We start from the raw sequence: 27,960 nt of genomic DNA, 5'->3' as shown, positions 1-27,960 counted from the left end.
AACCCCATTGCTCCTATAAAGAATATTTGGAAGAGACCTAAACTCATTGAGGCTGTTACAAGCATGCCAACACCAAAGACAGAGAGAGACGTTGTCCCCAGGGGTTTTTGTCAGACATGGAGCTTTCTCCTTTATTTCTGCAGTTGCACACGTGAGGGGCCTGGTTTACATCAGCGCAGTCGTGTCCTGTCTGAGGAGATGGAATTCCTCTTGCTTTGCTGATCGAGACAAACACGATAAAAAGAGTTCATGCAGAACACACCTCGAAGCGAGGGACAGTAGGGGCAGGAGCTGTGCCCCCCTCCCCAGCACCCCTGGTGGGGACACCAGCAGGGCTGTGGGGAGAAGGATGGGGACACCCAGCCTGGAGGGAATGGGGAGTAGCTCCGCTCGTGTTGGGTTTTACCGTGTGTGCAAGATCTGAATGAGGCCCTCGAAGTGAGGAGGAGAAGGGGAGAGAACAGGGTGAAGGAATAGGGGCTGGGGAGGGGGCAGCAGGAGGAAGGGACCCTTGGTTCCTCCACCCTGGCATGGTCTCAGGGACCCCCGGGCACTTCGGATGTGAGCTGGTGCTGCAGCAGAGTTTGTTTAGGGCAGGCAAGAAGGGTGGGGATGTTAATATCCAGGTTCAGGAGGAGGAGGGATCGTGCCCACATTTTGGGAAATAGAAAGGAAGAGGTGGAAGCTTTCACTGGAATGGAAGTGACCCAAGTGAACACAAGATGCCTGCTCAGGAGGGAAATAAAAACAATAAAAAAAGTCAGTGAGATTTTGGGGTGTGTGCTGGGGGCTTCTTCTATCCTTTCTCTCACACTCACTCAAGCCCCGCGGTGCATTTCCTAGCAACTCTTCTATCCTTTCCTCTCCTCTATCTCCTCTTCTCTGTCCCAGTTTCTCCTTCCTGTCCTTCCTCACCACGCTACCCAGTTACCCTCTGGTCATTGAAAAAAAAAACAAAAACAGAATATAAAATAAATGCCATTTCAAGTATTCTGGAGCTACCAGCTTCCAGCCTCAGAAGTTGTGTCTGAGGTGTAAGGATTAAAAAGCAGTGAGCATCATTGCACAGGGATTAGCAGGAAAGTAATTTTCAGGGAGCAATGGGTGTGACCTTCCTCAGCCAGGCGTTGCAAGCGTTTGGGGTAGGAAAGGCGGGGAGAAGCCGTTCCAAAACCTCTTGAACAGAGCAAACCATGCAAAGGAGCCCTCAGGTCTCGTTTCGCCGCTCCGCAGCTGCGTGGGCTCTGGTCCTGCGAGGGGCCATCTGCTCCCCTCGGTGGGCTGCGAAGCACCTAGCCTCTCGACTTTGTCCAAGGGCAAGGAAAAGGATCTCAGTGAGATCACGGCAAGGTTAGCCAGCTCTGGCTGTTCTGCAGCCCGGGTGCTGACGTGATTCATCTATCTGGGGGACAAATAAAAAGGACTATCCTCAGCAAACTAATTCCCATGGCTGAAAAAAAAATCCACCAATTTTGTTGTAGGGGAATTTAAAACAAAAAGAAACAGAACCGCCCAACACCTGTGGCACCCAATCAATCTTCTATTAGTAGGATGGGTTTTCTTTTTATTTCTTAATTTGAAAGGTGGCTGGAGGGGTACTTTGATGGAATAGAAAGCCTCTCTGCCCCTCCACCTGTAGCTGGCCCAGGGCTACAGCAGCTCGAAATAGGTCCCGTTGCTGGATTTTGCTAGCCAGCCAGAGCAGGGCTGAGCTGATGAAGGGCCTGGGGAGGGAAAAGTGCCACCACAATGGGACAGGGGGTGTCTGCGGGGGTCTCGGGCAGGTGGTGGCACTGGCGCTGCTCCGAGTGAGAGCTGTGCATCCCACCCGAGGCAGGGCTGAAGATGGGGCAGAGAGGCTGGGGAAGAGCTTAGCTTGTCACCGCTCCTGGTGGCCGGGGGCTCTCCATCCCAGGAAGACCCCTGAGACCCCCCAGCTTGGGACCTTCCACCAGGACTTAAGAGCTGTACAAGCACTCGGGAGAGCAGGGCAGCTGGTAAAACAGAGCAAGGGGAAGGGGTGGGTGCTACCCAAGCATGCATGCTTCCCAGGAGAAGCAGAGCAGCCAGCTCTGCAGAGGCAAAGGGAAGGGTGGTGGCAGAGAGGGAACGAGGAGGTGGCAGCAGAGGATGGGGTTACGTTGTTAAGGCCTGCAGAGCTTTCAAGGCGATTAGATGATTTGGAAAAAAAAAGTCCGTGTTTCCTCTAGTAAAAGGCTATTCCCTTCTGCACCTTCCCTCTCCCTGGCAGAGATTAGAGCAGCAAGGTTAATATAGTAGCAGGTACATCCATGAAAATCCGCAGCTGAGTCTTCACTCCAAGTGCTGCCAGCTCTTCCCTAAATCTTCAGGAATCAAGGTGCCTCGTTGGAGGTGGCTCCATTGCCTTTGTTGACGTAAAAGGGGCGGTAATGTGACTGCAATGGAGAATTTGGGGCATGTGAGTTTGACCTACCTTCTTTTTTTCTGACCGCCTACACTTCACCCGACCGTATGCATCTTAACACACTCCTATCTTAACACCTTCAGCCTTCGGTCTTGCAGAGAGCACCACCTCACCTCGCTGCTGGAGCGATCAAATGCAAATGGTGTTGCTTTTTGATTTGCACATATGCTTTGCATAGACTTCGTGCCGAAGCCAAATGAGTCTGTGCATGGTACAAAATCTCAGACTGTGACTCACGGCTTGACGAGAGGTTTCTGGGAGAAGAGGAATGTCACCTCTAATTTTATGCCTCTGATGGTGTCTTTTAATTGCTCGCTAACCTGAGAGCTCAGGGGAGTTTTCACACTTAACGCCGTGCACAGTTATGTGAACGACGGACTGGCTTGCACGGTGCTTGTTTGTGCTCCCTGGTTGGAAAGCCAAAATTCTTGTACCTGGAAGTTCTCGCACAATGAATTGTTTATTTGCACCTCCACGTGTCGTGGGCCCCGTATAAATGTTTGTGTAAACAGAAGCATAAGTGGAGGAGGCACAAGGGCAGAGCCTGGAGGAATTGCCATTTTCCTGTCTCTCCAGCTCTATTTACCACAGTCCCTAGCTGTCTCTCTTCTCATCGGGACCTACCCCAGGAATTTCATGCTTACCTGCACCATTACAAAGGAGCAACACGTGGCAGAGGTGTGTTGTACAGCCTGGTGTTGGCTGGGGATGATTGCAGAGCACAAAAACCCATTTACTGGCTAACAGTGCTCGTTGTTTGCACTGTTCAAGGTGAAATCTCTAGCCTGGATCCACCAATTCTGGGGCAATCAACTGATTCCTCCTGTCTTTGTTGTCCCCTGCATTGCAGTGCTTTAAACTCGAGGATTAACCCTTGTTGCTCCTCCTAGAAGCAACTCAGAAAAATGCTGCCTTGGACACTGCCCTTGAGGAGCACCGAAATGTCCCGAAGCATCTGTGGAAATGAGGATGTGCTTCCACCAGCAAAGTGGTAGACGAGGCAGTGAGGAAGCACCTCGGTTTTGCAGCATCTGATCTGTCTTAGGTTTGATCTCCTGCCTGGATCTCACTTGCAGAAGGTGTCCGTATGTCTGGGTGCAGCGCAGCAGTTGATGTCGGGCATGGCAGGAGCCTGGAGGCACAGGCAGAGCAAACCCAACCCACCCTGCTGCTCAGTGCTGACTCCCCATACCTCCTGCCCAACGCTCCATTTTGGTGAAATTCTTTTCATTTTATGGCTTCAATTTCCAATCTAATTAAGAGACGGAAGGGAGGGTGGGGGCTTCATTTTAAAGAGCTCCCTGTGGGCTAAAAAACATTCTTCCTTATACAGCACAGTCCTTTGTAAAAAATCATATTTACAGACCTTTTAGAATGTGTATTACTTAAATACATGTTTAAGACTATTTTTAAAGCTAGATTATTGGCCCAATAGACCATAAAACGCCTGCAGAGCTCCTGCAGCCCGGAGTGTATATTTCTATTTTGGGACTTTTTAATGCTTGTATTTATCAACTCAATTGTTAGGTTCAGGGATATCTGGTGAATAGAGGCTATAAAAATAAAATAGCCACTACAAGTGTATGCATGAGAGAGACAAAAGGCCGGTGACGTTGTGCAGAAGTTAGCCAGGTTTTTTCTGTGGGGATTAAGGCAGGTTTGGGTCGTGTTCACAGAGCACAGCACGCTCGCTGCCTGGCAGCATGGTGATTTTTGCTAGGGAGACCATCCTCAGAGCCAGCAGAGCCCAGTGGTAATAGAAACTTGACTTTCCTGACCCAATTTCCCTTAGGGAGGGCAGGCTTATGTCTAAAATCACTGGGTGGGATCTCCATCTGGGCACACACACCATGAAGCAGTGGATCTTTTACAAAGGTGGTGAGCAAACACAAGGCAGAGAAGATGCTGCAGCAAGCTGCTGTTCCTAGGAGACATGCTTTGCTGCCACACATTCAAAGACTCAAGGCTGGATTTTCTGAACATGCCCCAGTCTGTCCAGGAACAGCCCTGTCGCTGGCATTCATCTGCTGGAGGGGCCTTTTAAATTTAGCAGACATATAGCTGCAGTCCTTGAGCAGCCACTTGCTAACTGCCGTGTATTTTCTCTGTTTTCTTCCTTCAGCATGAGAATGCCATCGATTCTTGACCCTCTCCTTCTTACAAGTCCTATTTCCAGGGAGCAGTAAATAATCTTTCACAAATGTATAATGAGAACTCAAAAAATAGATCTCAGCTGTGGAGATGGGGGCAAAATCTTGATCATCTTAATTCAGATCATGCAAGATCTTAATGCGTCACGGTGCAAAGGGATGTTAAGAACAAGTGGATGAACTTACGTGGCTATGCATTGATTATTTTTTACCTGTGTACATATAAGAATAGAGGACCTAAAATACTACCATCCTCTGGCCCTTGCAGTGTACTGTTACCTGTTTTGTGGTAGCAGTGGAAAACGAGTGATTTATAAATGTTCTGGTAATTTATCATCACTGTCTGACCTCTCATCTTTGATATTGTCAGCTCGCTGTGGGATGTAATTAGTACGATCCTTTTATATGGTTATCTGCGGCGTTACACAATTTGTGTTTTCGAGATGTCACAGACAGCTAAGAGTACACAATATCCACGCAGGGAGGAGAAGTTCTGCAGATCCCAACATGTCTGCTGTAATATTTGTAGAGCTTTTGGAAGCCGGGATCAAATTCTAGACCAGGGCAAAATCCTTTCAAAATGTCATTTTGAAATATTGATTATTCCTACAACCCAGAGCTGTGGTGGCAGGGGGATTAATCTGTATCCCTCTCTGGATGCAGTTAACCACAGGAAAAATAGCAGAAGCTGCTGACCTGAAGCTTCTAGTTTCCCATTTCCAAAGGACCCCAGCCCTGGTCCCTGGAGCCTCAGGTGTCCTGAGGACAGATATTTCTCCTGCTGAAGCTGTGCACATGCTTTCACACCGAGGGTATGTTTCTTACCAATACAGACTGCTTGGAGGATTTCCACGTCTGTGGCGTCACCTTTGCAGACTGATGTCTCACTATTGAGGGATAAGCTGTGACAACAGAAAAGAGCCTGTTACAGGTCAGCCCCCGACACCATCCCCCTCTCCCCTCGCAAGCGTCAAGGCAAGCAGCAGGACTGGATGTGCCACGTAATTAGTATTGCACTGCTTAACGTGGAAATGCAGCCGTTTCTGGGGTGGGACACCACAGCCTTCGGACAGATGCCTGTTCCACCGCCCAGCCAGTTCGGAGAAGGGAGTGAAGAAGGCCTGTCTAATTAAAATGTCTGAGGAATGCAGGGAGGTGGAATGCAATCAGTCCAATTAAATTTAGGCCAAGTCCTGAACTAAGCATTCTGACTGCTGCGAAGAACACTATAGGCTATTTAATTAGCGCAAAGAGCCGCGGCCTGGGTTTCATGTCAGAAATTAATGACAGTACCTCTGGCAGTGCGATAAGCCCTAACCCCCTCCTACTGCACCAGCTCAGCTCTGATTCAGGACTAATAGCAGCCCTGCTGCATCACAACCCGCTGCAGCACTGCCAGGAGATGGGCTTTGGGCTTTCCCCACCACCTCCCAGCTGCAAATTAATCGGGTCTGACTCTGCTTGGCAGGTGCTGATGCTCTTGGCTTCAACCTTTGGTGCCCTTGAACTAGTTGGCAGCGTGGAAAGAGGATTAGGAGGCAGTGGATGGGGGCTCCTGGTTCAGATGAAGGAGAATTGGCAGCTAGCACATAGTTTTTTTAAAGGTTGTGCTCTGTGGCTATTATTCTTTTAGGATAATAGCTGTTTTCAAACACTGATGAAGCTAGGGGGTAAAGGAAATTAATCTCATCTCCCAGTATCCCTCTCTCCCTGGTTCCTGTGAATCTATAATCATCTAAATTCTCATCTCTGTGCCTTACTAACGAAACTAAAACCCCCTCCAACCACTCCCTAGATATAACCAAATTTAGTAAAGTCCTTTTGCCCTGGTTCAGGGGTGTGAGGTGCTCATCATGGGCACGTATCTGAGACTGACAGCCCGGGCAGGAGAGGTGGGCCAGCTGCAGGACTGCTCCAGGCCCCCTCGCGGGGGCAAGGACAGGGCTAAATGCCTTATCACCTAAACAAGGAGCAGGAGGAAGGAGGGGAAAAACCAAATGCCTAGTACCGGTCTTAGTGAAGAGGCTCCCATCAGACTGTTTGCTGAAGTCACCGGGCGGATTCTGTCCCACCGAGGAGAACTGAAAAGGCAGCTTAGTGCCATTGCCTACTGGAAGATAGAAGAGGTTGCGTTATTCCACGGCGCTGCGTGCTGCACTGGGGAAGCCTAAGCACTTCCAAACACACCCTGTAAAACTACCTCCAGCCAGCCTGGGGGGAAATGGGAACTGGTGGCTTTGTCCCTGTTCTTTTCCTTAAGAAAAAAGCAGATCAGCAGCCAGTGGTGGGGTCCCGGTGTAGTGTGTGAGTGTGAAGAGGTCCCAGTGCTCCGGGCAGGGAGGGAAGAGCCTTTCTCTCGTGAGACCCAGAGTGCAGGTGTGACCGAAGAGCTTCCTTGGAAAATTGCCTCTCCAGAAACTGGGGTAGCGAGGCCAAACTACACGGCTGCCAAAGCTCCCTTGCCTCCGAGCAGTTGAGCCTTATTCAAAGCCCAGTGAAATTAAAGCAAGGCTTCCTCTCCTGGCCAACTTGGGGTCAGGCCCTGGCTGCCAAAAGGAATCTGAGAGCAGAGGCGATGAGAGGGAGAGAGCCCTGCCTGTGGCACGGGGAGCAGGGAGGGCTCAGCTGTGGCTTGTAAGTCTCGAGAGCTGCCCCGGCTCGGGCCGAGTGGCCACGGATGCTCGTGGGCTGCCAGTGAATGAAGGCAGGCAGGACCCTGAGCGTGAACAAGCAAAGAAAAGACAGGAGAGAAAAGGGAAGGTGGGGAGCTGGGCAGAGAAGGCACGACTCGCTGCTGCTGGTCCGCACCACGCTACCACTGAACGTCCCCTCCCCATCGTGCTGATGCTGTGCAGGCTGTGGACAGGGGGCAGGCCACATCTCTGAGAGCTTATGAGCTAAGTGAAAGGTGTACATGAGAGGGAGAAGAGCAGCCTTGTGCTTCTTAAACTGCCTGGGGGGAACCAGAGTCAGCTCCTGCTCCTGCCCCCAGCTCCGCAGCTCGCCTCGGACCGGTTGGTGTCGGCATTCCTGTCGCAGCTGGTTAGGTGTCTCAGGGTCTGTACAAACACTTTTCCATCTTCTTTTCACTGCTCAAACAATGAGGACCAGAGCTACCCGCCCCTCCTACACGGGCAGTGCCTAGGGCAGCGAGACCTGGGCTTTGGGTGTGCGCAGGCGGCACTGCTGACCCCAGATGGCTTTGTGGGACAGTGACAGGACAGCTGAGAGGGGAAGCAGAGGTCGGTTAGACAGCTGGAAAGCTGTGGCACGGGGGGTTAGATCCTTTCAAACTGAAGGCGGAATTACCCGTACCAAGTGTTTCCTCAGTCGCTTGGAAGGAGGAAAATTCCCATGATCGTGGGTTGAAACTGGCTGTAAAACAAGAGCATCCAGTTCAGCAGTTGGCTCCTGGTGAGCTGGCTCCAAGGCCTGTGCCTGGCGTTGCTCTATGAAACAGTCCCCACCATTTTGGAAGCAGCCCCAAAGCAGAAGTCTGGGTTCAGGGAGGAAAGCCTGAGCTTTTCTCTGCATTCTAGGGCTGCTGAACAGACTTTGCAATGCTTAGGAAATGAAATTCTCAGTGCTGCAGAGCTGTCTTTAGCCCCATTAAATTGCCAACTTCAGTTTGCCTACTCGACGTGACTATTTCTCAAAGAGACCTGCAGGCAGAGGTTTGGATTTCGAGCACGAGAGGCACCAGCAGAGGAACGTTGCTTGCTCGCGTGCACGGCGCCTCAGCCTCCGAGACAGGCATGTGCTGCAGGGGTTCACGAGGGCTGCACGCTGTGATGCCGCCTGGTGCTGCCGTACCCCTCTTGTGAGACATCAGACTCCCAGAGGAGCAAAAAACGTGATGAATGCTGCGAGCTGTTTTGCTGCCATCCTGTGGTCTGCTTTTCTAGTTCAGCAGTGTTTCTGTTTAAGCAGTTACCTCTCCCTTCCTATGCACCGAGTAACCCTGCATATTTAAAGACCTGCAAAGGCACAAGATGATCTTTCCAACCTTCCCCTGGCTTTGGCCAAAATGTTTGCAACCTCAGGAGAAGAAAGCTCACCAGAAGAGGACAGAAAGGAGTGTCGAGCAGTTTGTTCCCCAAATTTTAGGCAGCATTTGAAGCCCTTTATGTCTCCACTCTGCAGCTGGGTGCTCTGTGATACTGTCTTTAACGACAAGAGCAGCAGAAAGTTCCTTAAATTTAAGCAGGACTTAAAGACCTACAAGGTCAGCTCAAGTCCAAGTGGTTTCTTAGTGTGGGCCGGTGCAATTAGCACCGAGCTCTGCTTGGGTAGCATTCCTCAGCACAGCAAGCACACTCGCTGCTTTGGCCTACGGCAGGACTCTCACTGATCCAACCCAGCAAGAAAAAGGGTGTGTTAGAAAACCATCACGAGATATTCAAGGATTCTGTGCACATTATGCAATACAATGGGTGGACAGGGGCCTCTTTCTTTTTTTTTCTTTTTTTTTTTTTTTTTTTCTTCCATTTTATGGAATTCCATAGAAAAGATGCAATTGAAAGCATTTCTGGACTTCTACATGACACACTGCTAGAGGACAGAAAGCCCTAGAGGGTTAAGTGCTTATGGCTATAGTGCATTATTCATCAGATAATCCTTTGCTAGCCAGCACACAGGCTTAAGTGGGTCATGTCTCCTGTTTTGCCTACTGACTCATTCTGTTGCCAAAGTCCCCATCAGCATGGTTGCAGCAGCTGGTTCCTTTCTATCACCGTGTTCCCATAAGGGATCGTTTTTGCACGCTCACCCTGGTGGAGAAGCCAGCCCTGCTCAGTCCCCATTTCAGCAGGGACTTGGTGTGCAATCACTGGCTTTGTTTTCTGGGTGAAGTAACTTGATGGGTGACAAATAGAGAAAGAGCAGCTTTGGGAAGCAAAATGTGCCTGCTCTCAGGACAATGTGGGTGTGTGGGTGGAACAAGTGCTCCCCCAGCATTTGTATATTCAAAAGCCCATTGCAGGAAGCGATGGGTCACGGAGCTCCTAGCCAGTGTGCAGCACTCGCACGCCTCTGCAGCTGTCTGCATCCAGCAAGTGGCTTCACTGGCTTTGATAACAACATGAAATAATAAATCCCATATCCAACAGTTCTAGTTGATTCACTCATCCTTTAAGGCTGAAAATGCTGTAGGATGCAGGGCTCGGACTGGTCTCCCCCCAGCATCAGCAGCTCTGCTCAGCAGAAGCTGGCGCAGGCTGCAGCTGTAACCACCTGGGCAGAGTTTGGAGATGGGTTCCCTCTTAACCAAACCCTCCACCTGCAAAATGGCCCTGGCAGCCTCTGATGAAGACGCTGTGGGCCAGCAGGGCGCAGTCCTTGCTAACCGAACCAGGATCTGCTCCCCGTCCCCACGGCGCCAGGCAGGGCTGCCCGCAAGCTTCCAGCCGTGGGCTGCTCATGGAGGAGAAGGGCAGAGGGGAAATGCAGACAAAGGGCTCAGTGTTGGGATCCGGGCTGTCCCCACGGAACCCTGAGGCTGGCAGAGGCCATAGAGCATGCCACGTGTGCCTTCGGGGGGGTGCCACCACTAATTGCAGGCATTTCGGTTTGCCCTGCCACGATCTGGTTGTTCGGAGCAGCAGCTGCAGACACCTGGCAAACCCAGGTAGGGCCTCGCTCGCCAGGGACCAGAGGAAATCTGGTCACTGATTTCGTGCCGTGCTTTCTGTTCCGTTGTTAATACAGGCGCTGCTTTGCCTAGGGCTGTATCACTCTGTGCTTCTCACTCTGGAGGTCCTGATGCTAATTTGGAAGCAGGCAGCTGCCATTTTACAACTGAATGTGTTGGAAACAGGCATTCACTCATCCGGGAGTGTTCAAACAACAACGGGGCCATAAGCAGATCTCAAGGGCTCTTGTTGTCAGTGTAAGAACTCAGAAAAGAACCCCAACCTCCTGCTTTTTTAGGGCACATTACTCACTTCTTGCGTCCTTTCCCTGCTAGGAAAAAAATAAAGATGTTTTCTGGTGAAAGTAAAATCCGAACTCAGATCAAGCCTGGTGTAGCTTTCCCATTTGATAGCACACAGGGGAAAGCTTCTGGTGGAGGTTAATGCTTACTTCGACCTGATAACGGGTGTTAAAACTCCCCTGTCTTCACAAACTTCCCTCCTGAGGGAGTTCAGTTGTTCCAGCTCTCCTCCTTGGAGCTAAGAGCCTTTTCTGCCTTGTTTGAGATGGAAAGGCAAAAACTGCTCGAAGCTTTGTAAGCTGGAGGGAAGACCTGGCATAAACAAACATGGGGGGACTGATCTCGGTCCAGTCCAGAGGGACAGCACTGAAATAAGTGAAGGAAAGCCAATTTTGGGACAAATCACTAATGAAATTCCTTTCCTGTGGTGAGCTTGGAAGAAAGCCGGCCACCACTGGGCTGCCTTACCTTTGGGAGACAGGAACATGGAAAATCTCTTCAAGTTATCGGGCTGGTTCCACTCGTAGTTGTTCATCATGAACCGGTGGTCGCCTGCGGGAGCAGAGCAGGAGCTGAGTGGCCTTGAGAGGGACAGGAGGAGGGGAAGGGGACAACAGGCTGGAAATGCATCCTCAGGAACAGAGGGAGAGGTGGTGGTGCCCTTTGAAAACAAATTGCTCTACCCTTGCAACTCTATCCTTGTAGCTCTGCCCTAGGACTTGCTGGCTGCAAGGTCAAGCAGCCCCAAAATGTGCTGGCTGCCCAACATTCTGGGATAAAAGAGGTTTGGCACGGCTGAAGTGTGAAGAGCTGAGGAACAGCCCTTCCGCAGAGATACACTATCTCCTGAGCATCCACAGGGACACTCCAGGGTTGAGGCGTTTTCCAACCAAAGGACTGCTCCATGGCTAAAACTGGATCCCACTTCAAAGGCTCTGGTTTGGGTTTGGCTGCTTTTGTGTGCTCAGCCTGTGCACGGAGCTGGCTCTCAACCAGCCCGTCTGGAACTGCAGGTAGTGCAAGGCTCGAGAGAGTCGGAGCGCTGGGAGGGCTCAGTGCATTGGTTCGTCCGATTTTTAAAGATGCTAAACCTGAGCTGCAAACAGCTCCAGCTTCCTGGGCTTTCGGACGAGGATGTTTGGTTCGAGCTGCATTCAAAGTGAATGAATCCTACCCTTTTGCCAGGCATTGCACAGCCTGGTTTTGGTTTTCTGGGAATGATCCACAAGAAATGATGCTCTATCACTTCACTTGCTCAGAAATATATATATATATATATACATACATACATATACATTAAAGTCTTAAGTCTTCTATAGACCTATTGTTCTCTGCAAGTTCTCTGTAAATTTGGTTCCCACATTTAGATAGCTCCATTGTTTGAATCTTAAGTCACTGCACAAACTTTTATGTTATTTCTGCAATTTATTTCTGTGCTATTTAAACTCCCTGGATGCTCTCTGATTATTTGCCTCCTTGCCACACTACTAAGTAGGTACCTGTTATGACAACTAGAAGAAAGTGGATTCCCTTTGGAGTCTGCTATTAAGCAGGTTTCATTCCATTAATATAATATTTCTTCCTGGGAATTTTTTTACACTAGAAGATCAAGCTGGTTGCAAATGAATTTGTTGCAGTGACTCAGGGGGAGTCTGAGTTAATTAAATCCATTAAGTAATTGTGGAGTTATTTCCTTGCAGTCACTAGATGCAGAGTGCTGTCCTCTTTCAAGTGTAACTGTGGTTTGAAAAACGGAGAGCTGCGAAGTTTTGGAGCTACACCTTAAATAACATTTCCCAGCTGAGTGGATGCCACTGTTCTTCTCATTAGGCAGACTCCAAGCTGTGTCCATTAAATCCCCCATAAAGTTTCTGAAAGCGCCCAGGTTTCTGGCAGTGGTTAAGTGTTGCCCTGCTCAGAAGTGCTTTGGCACTTGATTCCCACGGATTTCAAGTGCCGTTGAGGGTTTCAGCTTCAGTAACATGGAGGGAAACCTAATTAAAAGTGATCAACTGATCAGGAGGTAGCCAGCCTTTATCTAGAGCTGCTGGAACTGAACATATGCGTGCTCTTGGGTTGTACAAATGGCCAAGTAAAGTGTATATGCTTGAGGACAGGCAAAAATCCTTGACTGCAACGTGTTGTTGCCCTACTCATCTAACCTTCAGAAGTGCTGTGAGTATTTGGGGGGGGTTAGAAATTCTGCAAAAGTCCAAGTGAACAAAGGAGAAGAAAGAAAAATGTACAAAAATGATTTTTGGATCATTGTTTTCCATCTACTTGTACTAAGTTAGGGCCAAATCTCTCAGCAAACCTTAGCACACAAAGTGTTGAGAATCTGACCACGCATGCTGCAGCGGTAAATGTTGGAAGAGAAGTGACGTTCAGTTTCTGCTCCTGCTTAAGGGTATGGGACTTTAAAAAGCTGGCTCTAGCTATGAAACCTCAACACTTTGAATGGGATTCCTGACTTTTCTCCAACTTTGGTCCCCTGGATCAAAAATATCTTGTCTGTCCAATTCATGTCTAATGGGAAACGATGGTGTTAGATAAATGTTAATGAGCTGCTTGCAGTGCAGGCTCCTTGGGGCCAGGGACCCGCTCTTTCTCTCCATGCCGCTGTCGCCTGATGAATACCTGTGATTTTCACTACACGTTCACATGTACTCTGGGCCATGTCACCTTCATTCCTACTGCTATAAATTGTGAATGTCAGACAGGCTGGTTCACCGAACTCAGGCTCTGAAAAATGTTGTTTGTTCTCCAGTAATGGGTCCTATGTTGTTCTGACCTGTGTGCATCTGTTTCATAGGTTGTTTTTTGTTTCTTTTATTTTTTTTTTTCCTATTCCTCGGTTATTTCTTCCCCTCCTCTTTTACTGTACTATCTTATAATGTGTATCTGTCCTTTCTGGAATTTGGAGAGATTTGCATGACCGTTGCCCAGGAAAGATGTGCTGTATTAATAGGAGAGGAATGTTTAATGAGTGCTGGGAATCTGAATGAAATAACAGAGATCTCACAGGTTTGCAGCAGAGTTTCTCAGCTGCTTGTGCAATATAAAATGGACTTGAAGGCTATTCTTGCATCTTTTTGAGTCCCATCTGGACAGCAGGGTGCAATTTACCCTCAGGTTACCTATCCAGCTTCTTGACCTTTATTGCTCTGCTATCTGAGGTTCCACAATTATTAATAGACTATATCCTCATAGCAGCCCGGTGAGATAAGGCTTTATTTCCATCCCTATTATTCTTCGTGCAAGGGGTCATTTAATGAGATTAAGTAACTCGCCCAAGGTTACAAAGGCCATTTGTGGGACAGCTGGGAAGTGAACTGTGGTTGTGGGGTCCTGGTCTGGTGCTCTGTCCTGTCCTACGTGGGAGCTTTGTGCCTCACAAGTCCCCTCTGCAGAGCTAACTGGAAGAGGCAGAACTAAGTGGAAGAGACAGGTAGAAAGTGGGTTCAAAGGCTCAGAAGATTCCTTGCAGTGCTGTGGTATTGACCCTGCCCTCTCTATTTACATAAGAAAGATTACTCAGCCCTAAACGTTGCTGAAATGCAGGAACCGTTGGGCACCCTGTTTTTGTAGCAAGCAAAGCTCTGCACAGTGGGACCTGCAGAGATGTGATCAGAGAGCTCTGCCTCTTCAACACCTGGCTTAACCAAAACGGAGGCCTTTTTACTGGAAAAGCTGTTACAAGACTTTCAGTGACAGGTGCTTGTGGGACATTTCATGTTTCAGGCTGAAACCTTCTGTTGTTAAATGGTATGTGATAGCAGTGCAGCAAATATGTTAACTGAATCAGATAAATAGCCCTAATTATAGGATTTCGGAATTGCTGTGCTGGATACATTCATGCCATGGTGGATAAATTCATATTTCTTCCAGTAAAACTCATCAGAGCACTTCTTAGATTATTTTATAGATATATATATATATATATAATAAATCCTGCCTTCTCTATTTACGTAGTGAGCTACTGCATTGTCTTGATGTTGGTTGGGATCCCTTGGTCCTCTACACGAGATGCTTTAACTCCCTGGCAGGACAGCCGGCTCCATCTCTACCTATGGCTCTGCCCGGGGAGGGATGGGGCAGTCTCGGGTACTTTGGATACGTTACCATTCTCCATGTGGTTCCTCTCGATGAAGTTGCGGCCCAGGTCTGCCTTGCAGATCTTCTCCACGTGCCTCATGCAGACATTGAGGAGGTCATCTCTGAGCAGCCCCATTGATGGGCTCATGCTCTCCCCTTCAAGCAGCACGCTGTATGTCGGGAGGGATGGAGGGGGGACGTAGTTCCTCATCAAAGCCCCAAACTCCTGCCAAAAAGAAGGGAAGGGATGTTACTGAGGAATAAATTATATATGCAGAGGTTAGATCTTGAGACTGGCTCCAAATAATATGAAGTGCAGAGGAGAATAGTGGAGAGTGAGGGTGGAGCAGTCAAATGCTTTGACTCTGAGCTTTAGCCACAAAAATAAATATAAATAAATAAATAAATAAAAGGAAAAAGACAAAGAAATATGAGGCGTTGTCATGCCTCTAAGTTCATTCTTCACCTACCAGAGCAGACATGCTTGAAACGTCAGGGCCAGTTCCTGACATCCATGTGTGTTGAACTGGAGAAAATTAATGCTTCTTACACCAAATGAAGGTTTGTCATTGGGACAAATCCCTCCCTCATGGGAAAAGGAAAGGAAAATTAGATCTTTCTGACCTGGAGAAAGAGCACGGAGTCACTGATCTGGTGGATCTGCTCCCTGTTCTCCTTGTCCTCCCGCAGCAGCTTCGCCCTCTCTTCCAGCTCATCCACTATCTCCTTCACGTTCTCTGATGCAATCTTTTCCCTCTGGTCCAGGGCAGCCTTCACTTCATCCCTCTGCCTCTCCAGGTCACGGATCAGCTCTTTGAAATGCTGGTCTACTGTGGCTTTCTCGTTGGTGGTGTAGTTCTGCAGGGGGAAGGGGCGGAGAGGGGAGGCAGCAGAAGAGACATGGGAGAGGGCAAGAGAAATGAGATGTGAAACCTCCCAGGGAGGCACTTGCTAACAGGGGGATGCAGAGGGGGATGTGTCTTGGCATTCTCAGCACTGAGACAGTGAATATGTAGGCTCTGGGTATGCAAGCCTTATGCCAGAAAGCAGTGCAGAAATAAGCAATATTAATTCTTGCAATAATTGTGTATATATATAATCTGCAGTGCATGCCGTCTTCGTCATTATAAGAGTGTATCTCTTTGAACTGCACTCTTAGGTGTAAAAAAAAAGTGTGTATACATATTTATATGTAAAAAAAAATAAATAAACAAATTTTTTTTAAAAAAAAGACTGTTTAACTTTCTAAATCATGGCTCTGGCTCCTCAAGGATTTAAGGATGAAATCTCCTTCTATTCCAAAGGATGAAAAGTGCCGAAGCTTTATACAAAACCTGATCTCTACGTCCCCCTGAAATATTCCTCAGAGTGACTGTGGATGTAACTATATTCAGAGCTAAAATTTCTAGGTCATATTTCCCATAATAATAATAGTAGTAGCAATAATAATAATAATAAAGCAGACGAAAAGCAGAACTGGCAAGCCAGTGTGTGTGCACCACATAAAAGGGAGAAGAACAGCTTTGCCTATTAATATTATGCAAATTCTCTGGGGTGTCTCCAAATAGTGTTTTCACTGCTCTATTCAGTTAGGGTGTAAATGAAAAAGAAAAACACCATTACTATATTCCAACCCTTCGTGTGGTTGAAAGGATTATAAAGAAGCCCTCCGTCAGTACGGAAATGAGCTATTCCATTATAAACAAGACAAACGCTGGTGTAACTGCATCTATTTCTGTTGCCTTATCTCTGCCTGGGCAATCCGGAGACCTACTGGAGTTTGTTTTTGTAGGCGAACTAGGAGGTTAAAAGCAGCACACCTTTATTTCGAATCAGCAGTGGCTACAGGTGATGGGAGAGCTGCGGGAACCCAGGCAGGGATGTGTCCCGGGTGACTTTGTAAGGAGGCTGTGCTGCCGCCTCTTGGGCTCCTGCGGGGTGTGTTGCAGGATGAGCTCAGCAGGAGCTGTTGTTTCCAAGACTTGGCATGAGGTAGGGACTAGGGAAGGAATGGAGTGAGTAAGAGCTGGGTATGTCAGAGACACTGAGGAAAGGGAGAGCAGAGAGAGGGGAAAAGAAAGCAAAGAGATGGGAGAAATGGAGAAATAAACTTAATACCCCATACGCACCTTGATGCGGTCCCTCTCCTTCTGCCACTTGTCCATTTCATCTTCTACCTCGATGATCTTCAGCTGCAGTTGCTCTTTCTGCAGTGAAAGCTCAGCCTGCGAGAAGAGGGGAGTCTCATGAGCGGGGCAAAGGGTGGCCTGCTTCTAAGGGGTGCTGAGCTCCCACTGAGCAGCAGCAGCTGGGATGTGCGGGTTCCTGGCACTGCTCGAAATGGACACCATGTGCTGACTGTGGGCACCATCCCAGAGCTTCTGCCTGGGTCAAGGGATTCAGCTCCCTCAGCAAAGCCAGCAGCAGAAGCACCCACCTACCCGGCTACTGTCATGGAGCTGCTTTTAATCACATTAGAGTCATTAGCTGGAGGGGGAAGAGGCCAGTTTCAAAACTGAGCTGTGTGTGCAGCGAAGGGCCCATCCCAGGGTGTGCCTCTGCAGCAATAACAGTTTTCATGTAATTACGGAATGACGTTTGACGAGTGTTGCAACAAGAGGACGATGCCTCCGGCAGGAATTCTGTTTAGACAGGATTGTGGATTAATTTGCTCTGAATTGAGAGCTTTCATGTTATGATGAAGCTGGGGAATGCTTGGAAAAATATATATAAAGAAAAAAAAAAAAAAAAAAAAAAACAAAAGGAAAGGGGGGAGGAGGCGTAGTCAGCCATGCTTGGCTTAGATCAGCAACTTCACTGGGGTTCATTTGCATTTTGTTTTGCACTGCCTTCCCAGGGAAGCACGGCCCAGACATGGGAGAGGGTTCGTGGAGCTGGAGCCCAGGGCAGCCGTGCCCTGGCACAGGATGCTGCCGTGCACCTCTGGATCAGCACCCGGCTGGATCAGCACCCAGCCTCGCGCCGTTACCTCCGGCAGCCCCTCCCTCCATTGCTCTTTTTCACCACCTCCCTGCCCAGCAGATCATGGCAGAGCCTTTGTTTACGTGTCTGGAGATCTTTCTGTGTTTCATGTGTGGTTGGTCCCAGCACGAGTGTAACTACGGGCAATCTGCATGTGGTGCGCCTATCCCCAGAGCTCTTGAGGAACTGGGTATGCCACAACGGAGCTGTGGTGTATCAGAAAGTCTCTAAAAACCCACGGTACATGTGGCATCCTTTGGTAAATGTCTGCATTACCCAAAAGCACTTATATTAGGCCTAAAGTTAAGGCAGGGGAGAGGAGGGGTGGATAAACCCAGCAGCTAACACGGTGAGGTCTCTGCTGTTAAAGCACAAGGCGTAGCTCCCACTGCTTCGCCACCAGTCCAGGAACATAATACAACCTGAAAACCTGGGTCTCCTCTCCTGATCATGTTTGCCCTCAGGGGTGGGAGTTAAAAAGTTTTCAGTCCTTCATCCAAGGAGTGGAAAGGAGCATCACGCCATGAGGAACAGGCAACGCAGTGTCAGCCTGTCAGGCCAGGGAAATCAGCCCATCAAGGCTCTTGTCTTGGTGCCAATCACCCCGGTGTCTGAACATCCTCTTGAGCTGGAATCAAGCACAGCTGCAGCTGAGAGCCATTCTCTCTAGCTGTTCCAATTTAGAAAATCGCTATTTATAGAGGGAAAACAATTTGATGGTGGTTTTATTGCCCTATAAAAGAGCAGAAAGGGCAAACAAAAAGGGTAAATGCACTCAAAGGTATCTCAGTGCCAGGGGAGCTGAATCCTTACACTGTCATTGTAGTTGTCCTTCTTTGTGGAGAGTTAGGAGACCATACATCTTGAGAGCCTACAATAGCCAACTGCGTGCAGCCATGAGCTCATATTCTACAGGGATTTGGGGCAGACATGGAAGGGTTTTGTAGTACGGGTTCATAAGAGAGCCATATGGATATTAAGATAAGGAAATTTGCTCTACTACTTATCAAGAAAGTAATGGCATGAGCTTGACCCTATACTCTCCACATTTTCAAGGCAGTGATTTGAAGGACTGCATGCTTGAGTCCATTCTCATGTGCACTGCAGCAAGACAAAAAAGATGTGCAACCATCTCTGCATGGCAGGGAAATGCGATGAGATAAAAGCACTTTGGATCCAGATATCCATCCCACTCCAGTAACCGATCTGAGATCTTGCAATGCGACTTCTTCCCTTGAGCCACAGAGCTACATCCAGATTACATTCATTGTTTGCAAGGTAAAAAGAAGTCTCCTGAGCAATGGGAGGACTTGTTCCCCTCCTCGTCCCTAGGTATCAGGGTGTTCTCATGACAAAAATATGAGTGAAATCAAATAGAGAGGGACTGAGGTTTTCTTTTGAGAAGGGCAGACATTTCACAGCCACATTGACATTCCTGATCACAACGAATTTGAAAGGAAAGGTCACTGGAAAATTTTCCAGGTGCTGGCTGTAAGGTGCTGATAACAATACTATACTTCTATGGTACTTTTTAATTAAGATGGGTCTCAAAGGAATTTTGCAAACTATTACTTGCTCAAAAGTGGTAGCTAACTCTTAACAGCTTGTTGGAGTTATAATATCCCTTCACCCAGAAAGGCAGTTTGGGTGCCTCTGGGATGGGATGTAACAACTATTTAAGATCAGCCCCACACTACAATTTAAAGTAAGAATTATCATTTGCAAATGGAAATTACAGAGATAGTTCCAATAGCCAGAATGCAAATCTCATAGTCATCCAAGTTCAGCTTGGGTTAAAACACCCATAATGAGGGCAAAAGGAAATACTAATACAGACACCAGGCAAGGCAGGGGAGATGAAGGGAGGCTCTCCATTGCATGACAGTCCAGACACAGGAACTATTCTTACCAAAATTACCAAAACAAGGACACGAAGAAGAGGTCCAGGGAGAATATGGACTAGCACAGGAACTGGTAGCATGAGCACAAGGAGGCAGATTTGGTAATGAGAGACAGAGCACAACCTAAGGCATTCAGCAAAGATGATTTCATGATGGTCTTTAGGCCCTGTTTGATCTAAGGCTGGATGGATTTAGCTATCCATATGTACATTTACAGTAGGGTCTTCTCAGCTCCATCCCCTGTGAAGAAACTTCTCTTTTGGCTTCTTTCAGATTTCTCAGATTTTCTAGTGTTAATAGTCCCCAATGCCCCCTACATCTCCCCACCCCACCCCCAAATCCATTGTGTGAGACTCAGATTTAGAAGTTCCTAGTGAAAGATTATATAGGAGCTGCATCCATCTTTGGAGGGGTCACTACAGTGCAGAAACAAAAACAGCAGAGAAGAAGATCCAGGAAATACATGTTAAGACCATTAAGTCTGACTACAGCAAGCTGAGAAATGCTGGCACAGGGAGTCTTTGAGCTAAGAGAGGATCCCCTGCTACAGCCTAAATTAATTAGGACAGTCATGAGGCCTAAGTGAAAGTTCAGAATGTACACCTAAACATCCACAGCTGAACCCAGCCCTTGTGCTACAGGACCTGGAGATGTGAGATTATGACTCTTGCATCATGATGCAACTCATTTTTGCAAGGCAGCAATACAAGCATCATCATGTCTTAATGCTCTGGGAACCCAGTCCCTGAATCAGGAAACACCCCTGTGTCACCAGCCTGGGAGAGCTATGGTAATTACCCGACAGCAACAGCCAAATGCAATAATGAAGCCAGGGAAGAAGTGTTTAAACTAGTTATCCCAGTACAGGGCTTATATTGGAAATGACATGGCTGAGAAATTAGTAAATTGCTTGTTTGAGATGTTTTCTGCTGGATTTGCCATAGGTTTTTCAGTCTAAGCTTGTGTTAAGCAGAGGCAGGTGGTGGTGGGCTATGACCTCTGCAGACTCTGTCAACACCCTACAAAAATGCCACTGGTAAGCATCTTATTTGAGGCCCTAAAAGGCTCTGTGCTTTGCACAGTTTGAAGGAGGTGGAGGATTCCTTACCCACAAGCTGGTGGCTTTTCCCCACATTGTGCCCCCTCCGTCGAGGCACTAATGCAATGGGCAAAGCTACTGTAAATCACATTTTTCAGCAGGTCTACTCGCCCAGGCCAGGCAGAACGGTGTGCAGGTAGCTGCACTGCTGTGGGAAGAGCCTTTATTTTCAGCTGTGTCCGCAGAGCAGCCACAGCTGGTGTAGATAAGGTCTCGTGGCCACACCATGCCCTAGTGGGAAATTTTTCCCATCAGTGGGAAAGGTCAAAAATCCTTCCACACATCAGCACGCTCCTGTGTGCTCTGTGTTCAGCCAGAACAGTGCTGAGAAGGCCCAGATGGAAACCCCTCTGCATCATCTCTGTGGATGGTCGCCTTCAAAGCCTCCCTCAGCCTGTGAAAGCTCCCCTTTTACAACTTGGCTCCCCTTTTACAGGTGGCTCCGTTGCACCCAGGAACACCCAGCTCGCGTTCCTGCCCAGCGGTTCTCTGCTGCCTCTTTAAACCTGCTGCGCAGCGCGAACTTTTCTTTAAAGGTAAAGAATTAAAGGAAAAAAAAATATATCAAAGTGCTTTTTGCTAGATCTGACCCGACACGCTGAGTAGTGAGGCTGGCGATGGATAGTAAGTAAGCCAGGTTATTTGCAGCTCTGTGGCTAGCAGGCATCTGTGGAGTTGTCTCCTTCTGAGAACAGGCCTGTAAAACAGGTTTTGAATGAAGGATCCCCTTCCAAAATGAAGGATGCTGTCTGAAAGGGGGGGCTCCAGTTCTGCTGGTAAATCAAGCTGGCCAGAGGGCTTTATCTGAGCGTACAAGCTGCTATTGACAATTCTCACTTCTCAGTAGAGTGTGGTTATTACCCAGCCTCAAGGATTTTTTTTTCTTGTGCTGATTCTGGGGGTCATTAGTCTTCCTTTAAATCTGTAGCAGGAAATAAATGCAAAGTGGAAGGTGCTGAAGTCTTTCTGGGTAAAATAACAAATACCACTGGATAGAAACTCAGAAAATACATCTCCATCCTATGTGCCCAGTTGTCTCTGTCTGACCCTTTGTGCCTTTCTCTCTTTCTCCGCTCAGCACCACGCCAGGAAGGGCACGAGGGGCTCTCACCCTCAAGTAGGTGCTGCTGTGCTCCCCCTCTGCAGCCAGAGATCCCACGCTTTGCACTGTCTGCCTGAACGCCCTAACCAGTGGGTGACTGCATGCTGTTTGTTTGCATTCCTCTCCTCTTAAGCTGTGCTGTCTGTCTGCATTGTGGGGCAAACCCACCAGTGCAATACAGTAGTATTTATATATCTTTCCTACAGGCTTGTAGCAGGAGTAAATTCATGAAAGACACTGTAATGTGCATTAATTCAGCAATATGGAAGGAATAGGAGCACAATATAACATATTACATGACAATTCTGCAACCAAATTGCCGAGCACCCAGGCTAACTGTCAGGTTTAGGAGCATCGCAGTGTGGAAATCCCCCAGTTCAGCAGGAACCCCCTGCAGGTGTGGCATCACAGTATGGCCAGGGACTGGGAGATCCTTGCAGATAAACCAGGTGCTCCTTGGCAGCCAACACTGAGCAGAAGTATACAGCTGTGTTCTGGTCACCAATCGAGTGGCACATCTAGCAAGTATTGAGGCAGCAAAGCTCCCCTGGAGCTGCTTGGGTGCCAAGTTGTGCAAACGGAGCAGGAATGGGGTTGACCTGGTGTGGGGTTTGTGCTTATCCTTTCCACAAAGGCACCAGGCACACTTTGCTACTCTTCCAATTTGTGGTCGCGTTCTGGCTCAGCTGATTTGCAAGACTTGAAAAGGAATAGGTGGTGCACACAAGGCCCATTCCTCTTTGTGGCTCTTGCTGAGCTGTATTCTTCACCAAGGGTGAATACATCAGGAATAAACATTTGTAAGCAACAGCTACCCTGTGAATTGCTTTTGTCTGAGTGAGCGCTCGCTCAGGTTACAACACGATCACGACTCCTTGCACATGTCTATGATTCATTGATAAAGCCCTAAATCCCCGAGGCTTAGCAGCAGCAGAATCAGCACAGGACAGGCGTGGACCTAGCGAGAGTGGCACAAATAATCTGAGGGAGAAATCAAACACCATTTAAATCTCAGTGAAGGCTCCTCTGCCCAGATCTGCTTCCCTGTTCACAAGCAAGGTGTCGTAGGCCCACCCAAACACAGGGAGAAGGCTGTGGCCAGCTCTGGTTCCTCAAGGGAGCAGCTGTTAAATTCTCAATGGAAAGGGCTGAGAGGAATTGGACAACCTGGCAGACACTAGGCACAGCTTTACGAAGGTTAGGCATACACTGTGGAGTATTTCAGAGCTGACATCAAAACACAAAAACAAGCAATCATGAAACAAACAGCAGGCTAGCAACCCCTGCAGGAACGTCTTGAAGAGAGACTGTCTGGGACATGGAAGAAGTCTTGTCTGGTTTCTAGTAAGGCTTCAAGGTGGAGATGGCATTGCAAGAACAGACCCAAAGTAGTGCGTAGGACAACAGAGAAGAGCTCTAAAAATGATGCTCCTCCAGCCCAGCCTCATGAGATAAATCTCCCTAGCACTGTAGAGTTAAATTGTTCCTCTGAGTTCAGGGTAACTCCAGAACCTCCAAGAGAAGGCACTTGTGTGTGCCTTTCACCACATCAGAGCTCTTGCCTGGGCTGTGATTAAGACTGGGATTTAGCAGGTCTCAGTGCCTTCCAGTTCCTGCCATGGGCTGGCTGTGTGGCTCTAGGCAAATTGTTTTATGTTACCGTTTCATTGGGCTCCTTTCTGTAATCTCTTCTGTCCTGTCTGGAGAGATCAGAAGGTCTCCAGGCCAGGACATGCTTTTACTACAGATGCGTGCAGCACCGAATTGTGGTGAGACCCTGATCTTTACTGAAGCTAGTGGAATAATCTTACATCCACCCAGAAAGCAAACAGCATGGGACTTTAGGCAAACAAAGGTGGGAGACTTCTCATTAGTGAGCACTGGTTCCCATACCAGTCCCATCCCTTTAGATGTCCATCTTCTGAACCTATTGTAGTAATACTTCAGGGAAAATTAAAATGCTCTGTGTTTGCACCAGGCTTTTTTCTTCATCTAAGCTTCAAAAGGTTCTTCCCATAGGTGGGGCCCAACATCATTATCTCCGTAACAGAAAAGACAAACAAGAAAGCAGAAGCTCGCTCCAAGAAGCTGAGATTGCATTTTCTGCAGTAACCGCAAACCGGAGCCGCCACTGATCGGGCTGCCGAGCTATGGGGGTCCTGAACGTTAGCGATGCCCACCTTGCTGGCAGGTGGCCACGCTACGCAAACACTGCCAAAACCTCAGGCAGAGTTTTGGAAACTGGATGGAAACCAGGTTCTCTACCCCAGTGAACGACCTGCTGCACAGCCCCACGGCTATGCTGCTGGAACCGGTCTTAGGGGGATGATGGTCCCATTGCAGCAGAACCTCCAACATCAGTTCTCCACCAAATGCTTCCCATCCACCACCCTTCCATCCCAGAATTACATTGAACCATGACTTTAGGAGACTGTAGGCTCGAGAACGAAAGCCGTGGTGTAACATTGAGACCCGTTGGAAAGGCCGATGGGAACACGCAATAAAAAGAGCATTACCTCTTTACCCGCTTTCTCGATCTCCACCGTCACCGTGCTGTGGTTCTTGTGCTCCTGGAACATGCAGAGGTAGCAGATGCACATCTGGTCTGTCTGACAGAACAGCTCCATGGTCTTCCCATGCACAGGGCATTTTCTTGCTTCAAAGTCCCTGATGGGGTCCAGGAGCTGGTGGTCCCGGAAAGCTGCTCCCTCCAGGTGGGGCTTGAGGTGCAGCTCGCAGAAGGAAGCCTGGCACACCAAGCAGGACTTCACGGCCTTTTGCTTGTTGTCGATGCAGGAATCACACAGCACATCCTCCAGCTTCACCCTGGGCCGCGACCCGGCTGCTCTGTCGGGCACCTTGTTGAAGGTGGATCTTCTCAGGTCCCCGGTCTCCACCAGAGGCAGGGAAGACTTCTTCATGTCCCCCATCTGCCCGCCGGAGAAGAGCGGCTTCCTCCCTTCCCCTTCGTTAGGCAGGAAGCTCTTTTTGGAATCCAAGGAGAAGAGGGACTTCCTGAGGTCGCCTTTATCTGCAAAGGAGAGGGGGGGTCTCCTCATGTCTCCTATCTGTCCACTGCCATACTGCATCTTCTTTGAGTCTGCCGAGTCCATGCTGAAGTAGGTCGATCTCTTCTCGTCAGACGACTCCACAAACTGAATGATGGGCCTCTTCCAGTCACTCCCAGAGAAGAGGGAGCTCTTGATTTGCCCCGTCTCCAGAGAAGAACCAGTGCCCTTCATTGGCTCCTTCTCCCCTCCTCCAGGGTTCGTGGTCTTCTTCACTTCTTCATCTTTTTTGGGGGCGGACGGGCTCTTCACATCCTCTGGCTTGCCGGTGGTACCATTTGTCCTTGCTGCGCTCCCCGTTTCCATCGTCTAAACAGGGCGAATCGGTTGGCTTCGCTGCTCGGCCCCTTCTCCAGTTCCTGTCTCCCAGCCCTCTATGAAGCGGCTCCGTCCGCGTGCCTGCCCGCGGTCGTCCCAGCAAGGAATGACGGTGGAATGCAGGGAAGTTTCTGCCCGAGTGACGCACCTGGAGCTCCTGCAAGGAGGAGGAGAAGGACGCCCGGATTATGCTAGGTAGAGGCAGGGAGAAAGAAAGAAAGAAACAGACGTTACCAGGGATCAGAAGCTACAGCTGTGCAGTTAATTATACAAGGAGGTCCACACCCAGGAACATTCTTGTCTAACCAGGTTTGGGAGGAAGGGCTGTTTATATACATAGAAATGCTTGGAAAAAAAAAAAAAAAAAAAAAAAAAAGTCATTTTCATTAAGATGTAGCAACCAGTTCTACCGCTTGTTTCAAAAATAATTTTTGCTCATTGTTGCCAGGAGCTGAGGTTACCTCCTTGCAGAGATGGGCAGGGTCGGAGAGACCATGAGATGCCGAGGATGGGTTTGTTAACTGGGTCATACACATGCACAAAAATAATTATGGTTGTAATTAAAATGAACGCCTAGAATAAAGCATTCTTAAACTGGGTTCCCCCCCAGGGCTTACTGTATTCACTGGGAGAGGGAGGAGAAACATGGGTAATACTGGGTTTAAAAGACCCCTCTTACCTTTATTTTGATTTTGATGTTGGGTTTGTGCAAGGTCCATCCATCTGGACCTGGAAAGAGCCAACCCGTGTATTAGAGGAACATAGCAGACCCAAAATAAACCTCAACCAGAGTCCTGTTTTCCCACAGGCCATGTGATCCCCACTTAGGTGACTAACTGAATAACCCCCACTGCCTGTTTCATTGCCTGCTCTCAGTAAAATACGGGTTCAAGTGTGCCTTCTGCAGCTCTTCCCATAAATGTCCACTGAACTGAGAGACACATACCTGGAAAATGAAATGTTCTACAGCTAGGTGGCCAAAATATTTATTGTAAGAAAAAAAAAGAAGTGCAAAAGAGTTTTAAAAAAATTAGCTGTATTCCTGGAAAATGCTAAACGTTTTGCCCAAAACGAATATATTCAGATAAAGCAACTTAGGTGGTTTTACTTTTTCTCTTCCCTTGCCTTTCCCTTCATTTTTCACTTCTTTGACTGGGAAAAAGAGGATACATTGGATGGGAGATGCAGCAAAATCATTTCAAAGCTCATGAAATGTTCCTTTCATTAAATAAAAAAAAAAAAAAAGAAAAAAAGAAAAAGAAAAAGTCCACACCCCATAATGGCTTGTATTCAGCCAACTGGAATCACAGATTTCAGAAGAAAAAGGCTCTTTATCAGCACTGTTGAATTCCATTAACTTCAAAAGAAGGAGGTGGACCTGCACTCATTTCATATCAATGTAACATAGATTATGCTCTGAACTTCAGTGAGATTGCTCTGAGATTAACACCCAGGCTGTAAATTAACCGTGCTTAAGATTCGTGCTTAATTTCATTTTTATTTTTATTGCATTTTTTTCCCTGGAATGTAATGGTTTTACTGCTGGAGAATGTGATTTTTACCCTGCAGTAATTTCTCCTTAGAAATCTGTAGCAGCCCCCCTGCTGGAAATGCTCTAAGCAGTAGAGGAAGGACCCAGGTCTGTGCTTTGCAGCCCTTTTTTAGGTGTGGAGGAAATAGAAGTGCAGCCCAAAACAGAAACCACGTACATTTTGGATCTGATATGAGAATGAGATATCCAGGAAGCACCAGTCTTACAGATATGGTTTATAAGGGCTTTGTCTATGCAAAAAGGAGAGAAAAAGCAAGAGAGAGAAAAAAAAGAAGGCCTTCAACTGAGCAGCATTTTGAATTCTGGCCCATGGAGTCAGCCCCTCGTGCTGCCTGCTATGGCTATAGTAGTTATGGCTCGCTCTGCATGGGGAATAATTCAGTATACACTATTGTTTTGGGGTAATAGTTGACGGGAAAGGGGCGGGGGTTGCAGTCCCCCTTTGGCAGTCATTTCCAATGGACAGATTTTTATCAATGGGACCGTAGTCTTGCTCGACTCAGAAGCCATTCATTGGTACAGCAAAGGCCAATGCTACTTTTTAAAAACAATGCTCATAAAAGGAAGAGATTGGCTGGCGCATGCATACATACGTATTTCTTTCCTCTTGGCTTCCCAGGCTGAGCTGATCTTTATAACATCAACAGTCCTGGAGATCTCCAAGTAATTAAAAATACAGGAGGGTGGAGGCGCCTGTTCTCACGTGTACAGAAAAGGCTCAGCAGAGCTTTTCCAAGCCACCATTAATACCTAGGAAACAAAAATATCTATATGTAGAGATCTGACTTGGAAAAGGAGTGCCTTTGTTTCTCTAGCTTTCCCAACTCTTTGTTATTTTTTGGACTACATAAGGCAGACAAAAGCTTAAGGACTGCTTTTTTTTTCATCGAAGTTTTACCAGTGCAAATGCAAAGTAAATGAATTTAATGCAGCTCTCCCAGGCAGACTCGGAAGTAACTGGGCTCAGGACGAGGCTGGTTATTGATTGCCATGTCCGTGCAGAGGCTCACAGAAGCCTGGCACCCGCCAGTCCCTCGTGTTAGGGCTGTGCTCTGCCCTGGTGCCAGCCGTGGCTTTAGCTCCTCCGTTTGTTGCAGGAGGGCAAAGTGTGGCCATGCCTGATCTCTCTGATGATGGGATGTGTGTCCTCTATTGCTGCTCCCATCAGAGTTGGAACCGTTGTAGGCACTTGTGGCAGCCCGTGCTTCCATACAGCCTCTGGTTATGGGCTGGCTTTTGAGTAGCTTGGGTGGCATCTGTCCTTGCTTCTTAGTTTTGAGGATTCTCAGTCTAAATTCACTGTGACAGAGGGAAG

General features: G+C 48.1%; 1 protein-coding gene and 1 long non-coding RNA gene across 5 annotated transcripts in view; one reads left to right on the top strand and one right to left on the bottom strand.

The window, feature by feature from the left end:
• The window catches only part of LOC118178093, a 61,316-nt gene extending 49,526 nt beyond the window's left edge, over window positions 1-11,790 (top strand). The window contains exon 2 of the long non-coding RNA XR_004756066.1: window positions 11,245-11,790. This is a non-coding gene — a long non-coding RNA (uncharacterized LOC118178093). The remainder of the gene's footprint in view (window positions 1-11,244) is intronic.
• TRIM29 (tripartite motif containing 29) lies at window positions 72-27,262 on the bottom strand. 4 transcript variants are annotated; one of them, XM_035346323.1, is made up of 11 exons: window positions 27,239-27,262; window positions 25,773-25,822; window positions 24,224-25,284; window positions 16,753-16,848; window positions 15,248-15,481; window positions 14,651-14,849; window positions 10,997-11,080; window positions 7,912-7,971; window positions 6,605-6,706; window positions 5,422-5,498; window positions 72-2,417 (listed from the first exon to the last, which is right to left on the bottom strand). In XM_035346323.1, the coding sequence occupies exons 3-11, from the start codon at window positions 25,079-25,081 to the stop codon at window positions 2,355-2,357; spliced, it is 1,773 nt and encodes a 590-aa protein (XP_035202214.1). In that variant the 5' UTR covers window positions 25,082-25,284; window positions 25,773-25,822; window positions 27,239-27,262; the 3' UTR covers window positions 72-2,354. The 4 variants fall into 4 exon arrangements, with proteins under 4 accessions (XP_035202214.1, XP_035202215.1, XP_035202216.1 ...); XM_035346324.1 differs by lacking the exons at window positions 25,773-25,822; window positions 27,239-27,262 and having other exon boundaries at window positions 6,605-6,703; window positions 24,224-25,081; XM_035346325.1 differs by lacking the exons at window positions 7,912-7,971; window positions 25,773-25,822; window positions 27,239-27,262 and having other exon boundaries at window positions 24,224-25,081.
• Between the last annotated feature and the right edge of the window lie 698 nt (window positions 27,263-27,960).

This window comes from Oxyura jamaicensis, chromosome 24 (genome assembly GCF_011077185.1).
Source record: "Oxyura jamaicensis isolate SHBP4307 breed ruddy duck chromosome 24, BPBGC_Ojam_1.0, whole genome shotgun sequence".
In the NCBI taxonomy this organism is placed as follows: Eukaryota; Metazoa; Chordata; class Aves; order Anseriformes; family Anatidae; genus Oxyura; species Oxyura jamaicensis.
Note: the sequence above shows the minus strand (reverse complement) of the source record. Positions and strands in the feature narration are given on the sequence as shown.

What these genes read in the sequence shown, in the direction of transcription:
- TRIM29 (XM_035346323.1), bottom strand. Translation starts at nt 25,081, where the DNA reads ATGGAAACGGGGAGCGCAGCAAGGACAAATGGTACCACCGGCAAGCCA. An exon ending in CATGTTCCTGTCTCCCAAAG is followed by an intron (nt 7,972 to 10,996) that starts GTAAGGCAGCCC and finishes CTTGTTTTACAG; the next exon opens with CCAGTTTCAACCCACGATCA. An exon ending in AGCGACTGAGGAAACACTTG is followed by an intron (nt 6,707 to 7,911) that starts GTACGGGTAATT and finishes TCTATCTTCCAG; the next exon opens with TAGGCAATGGCACTAAGCTG.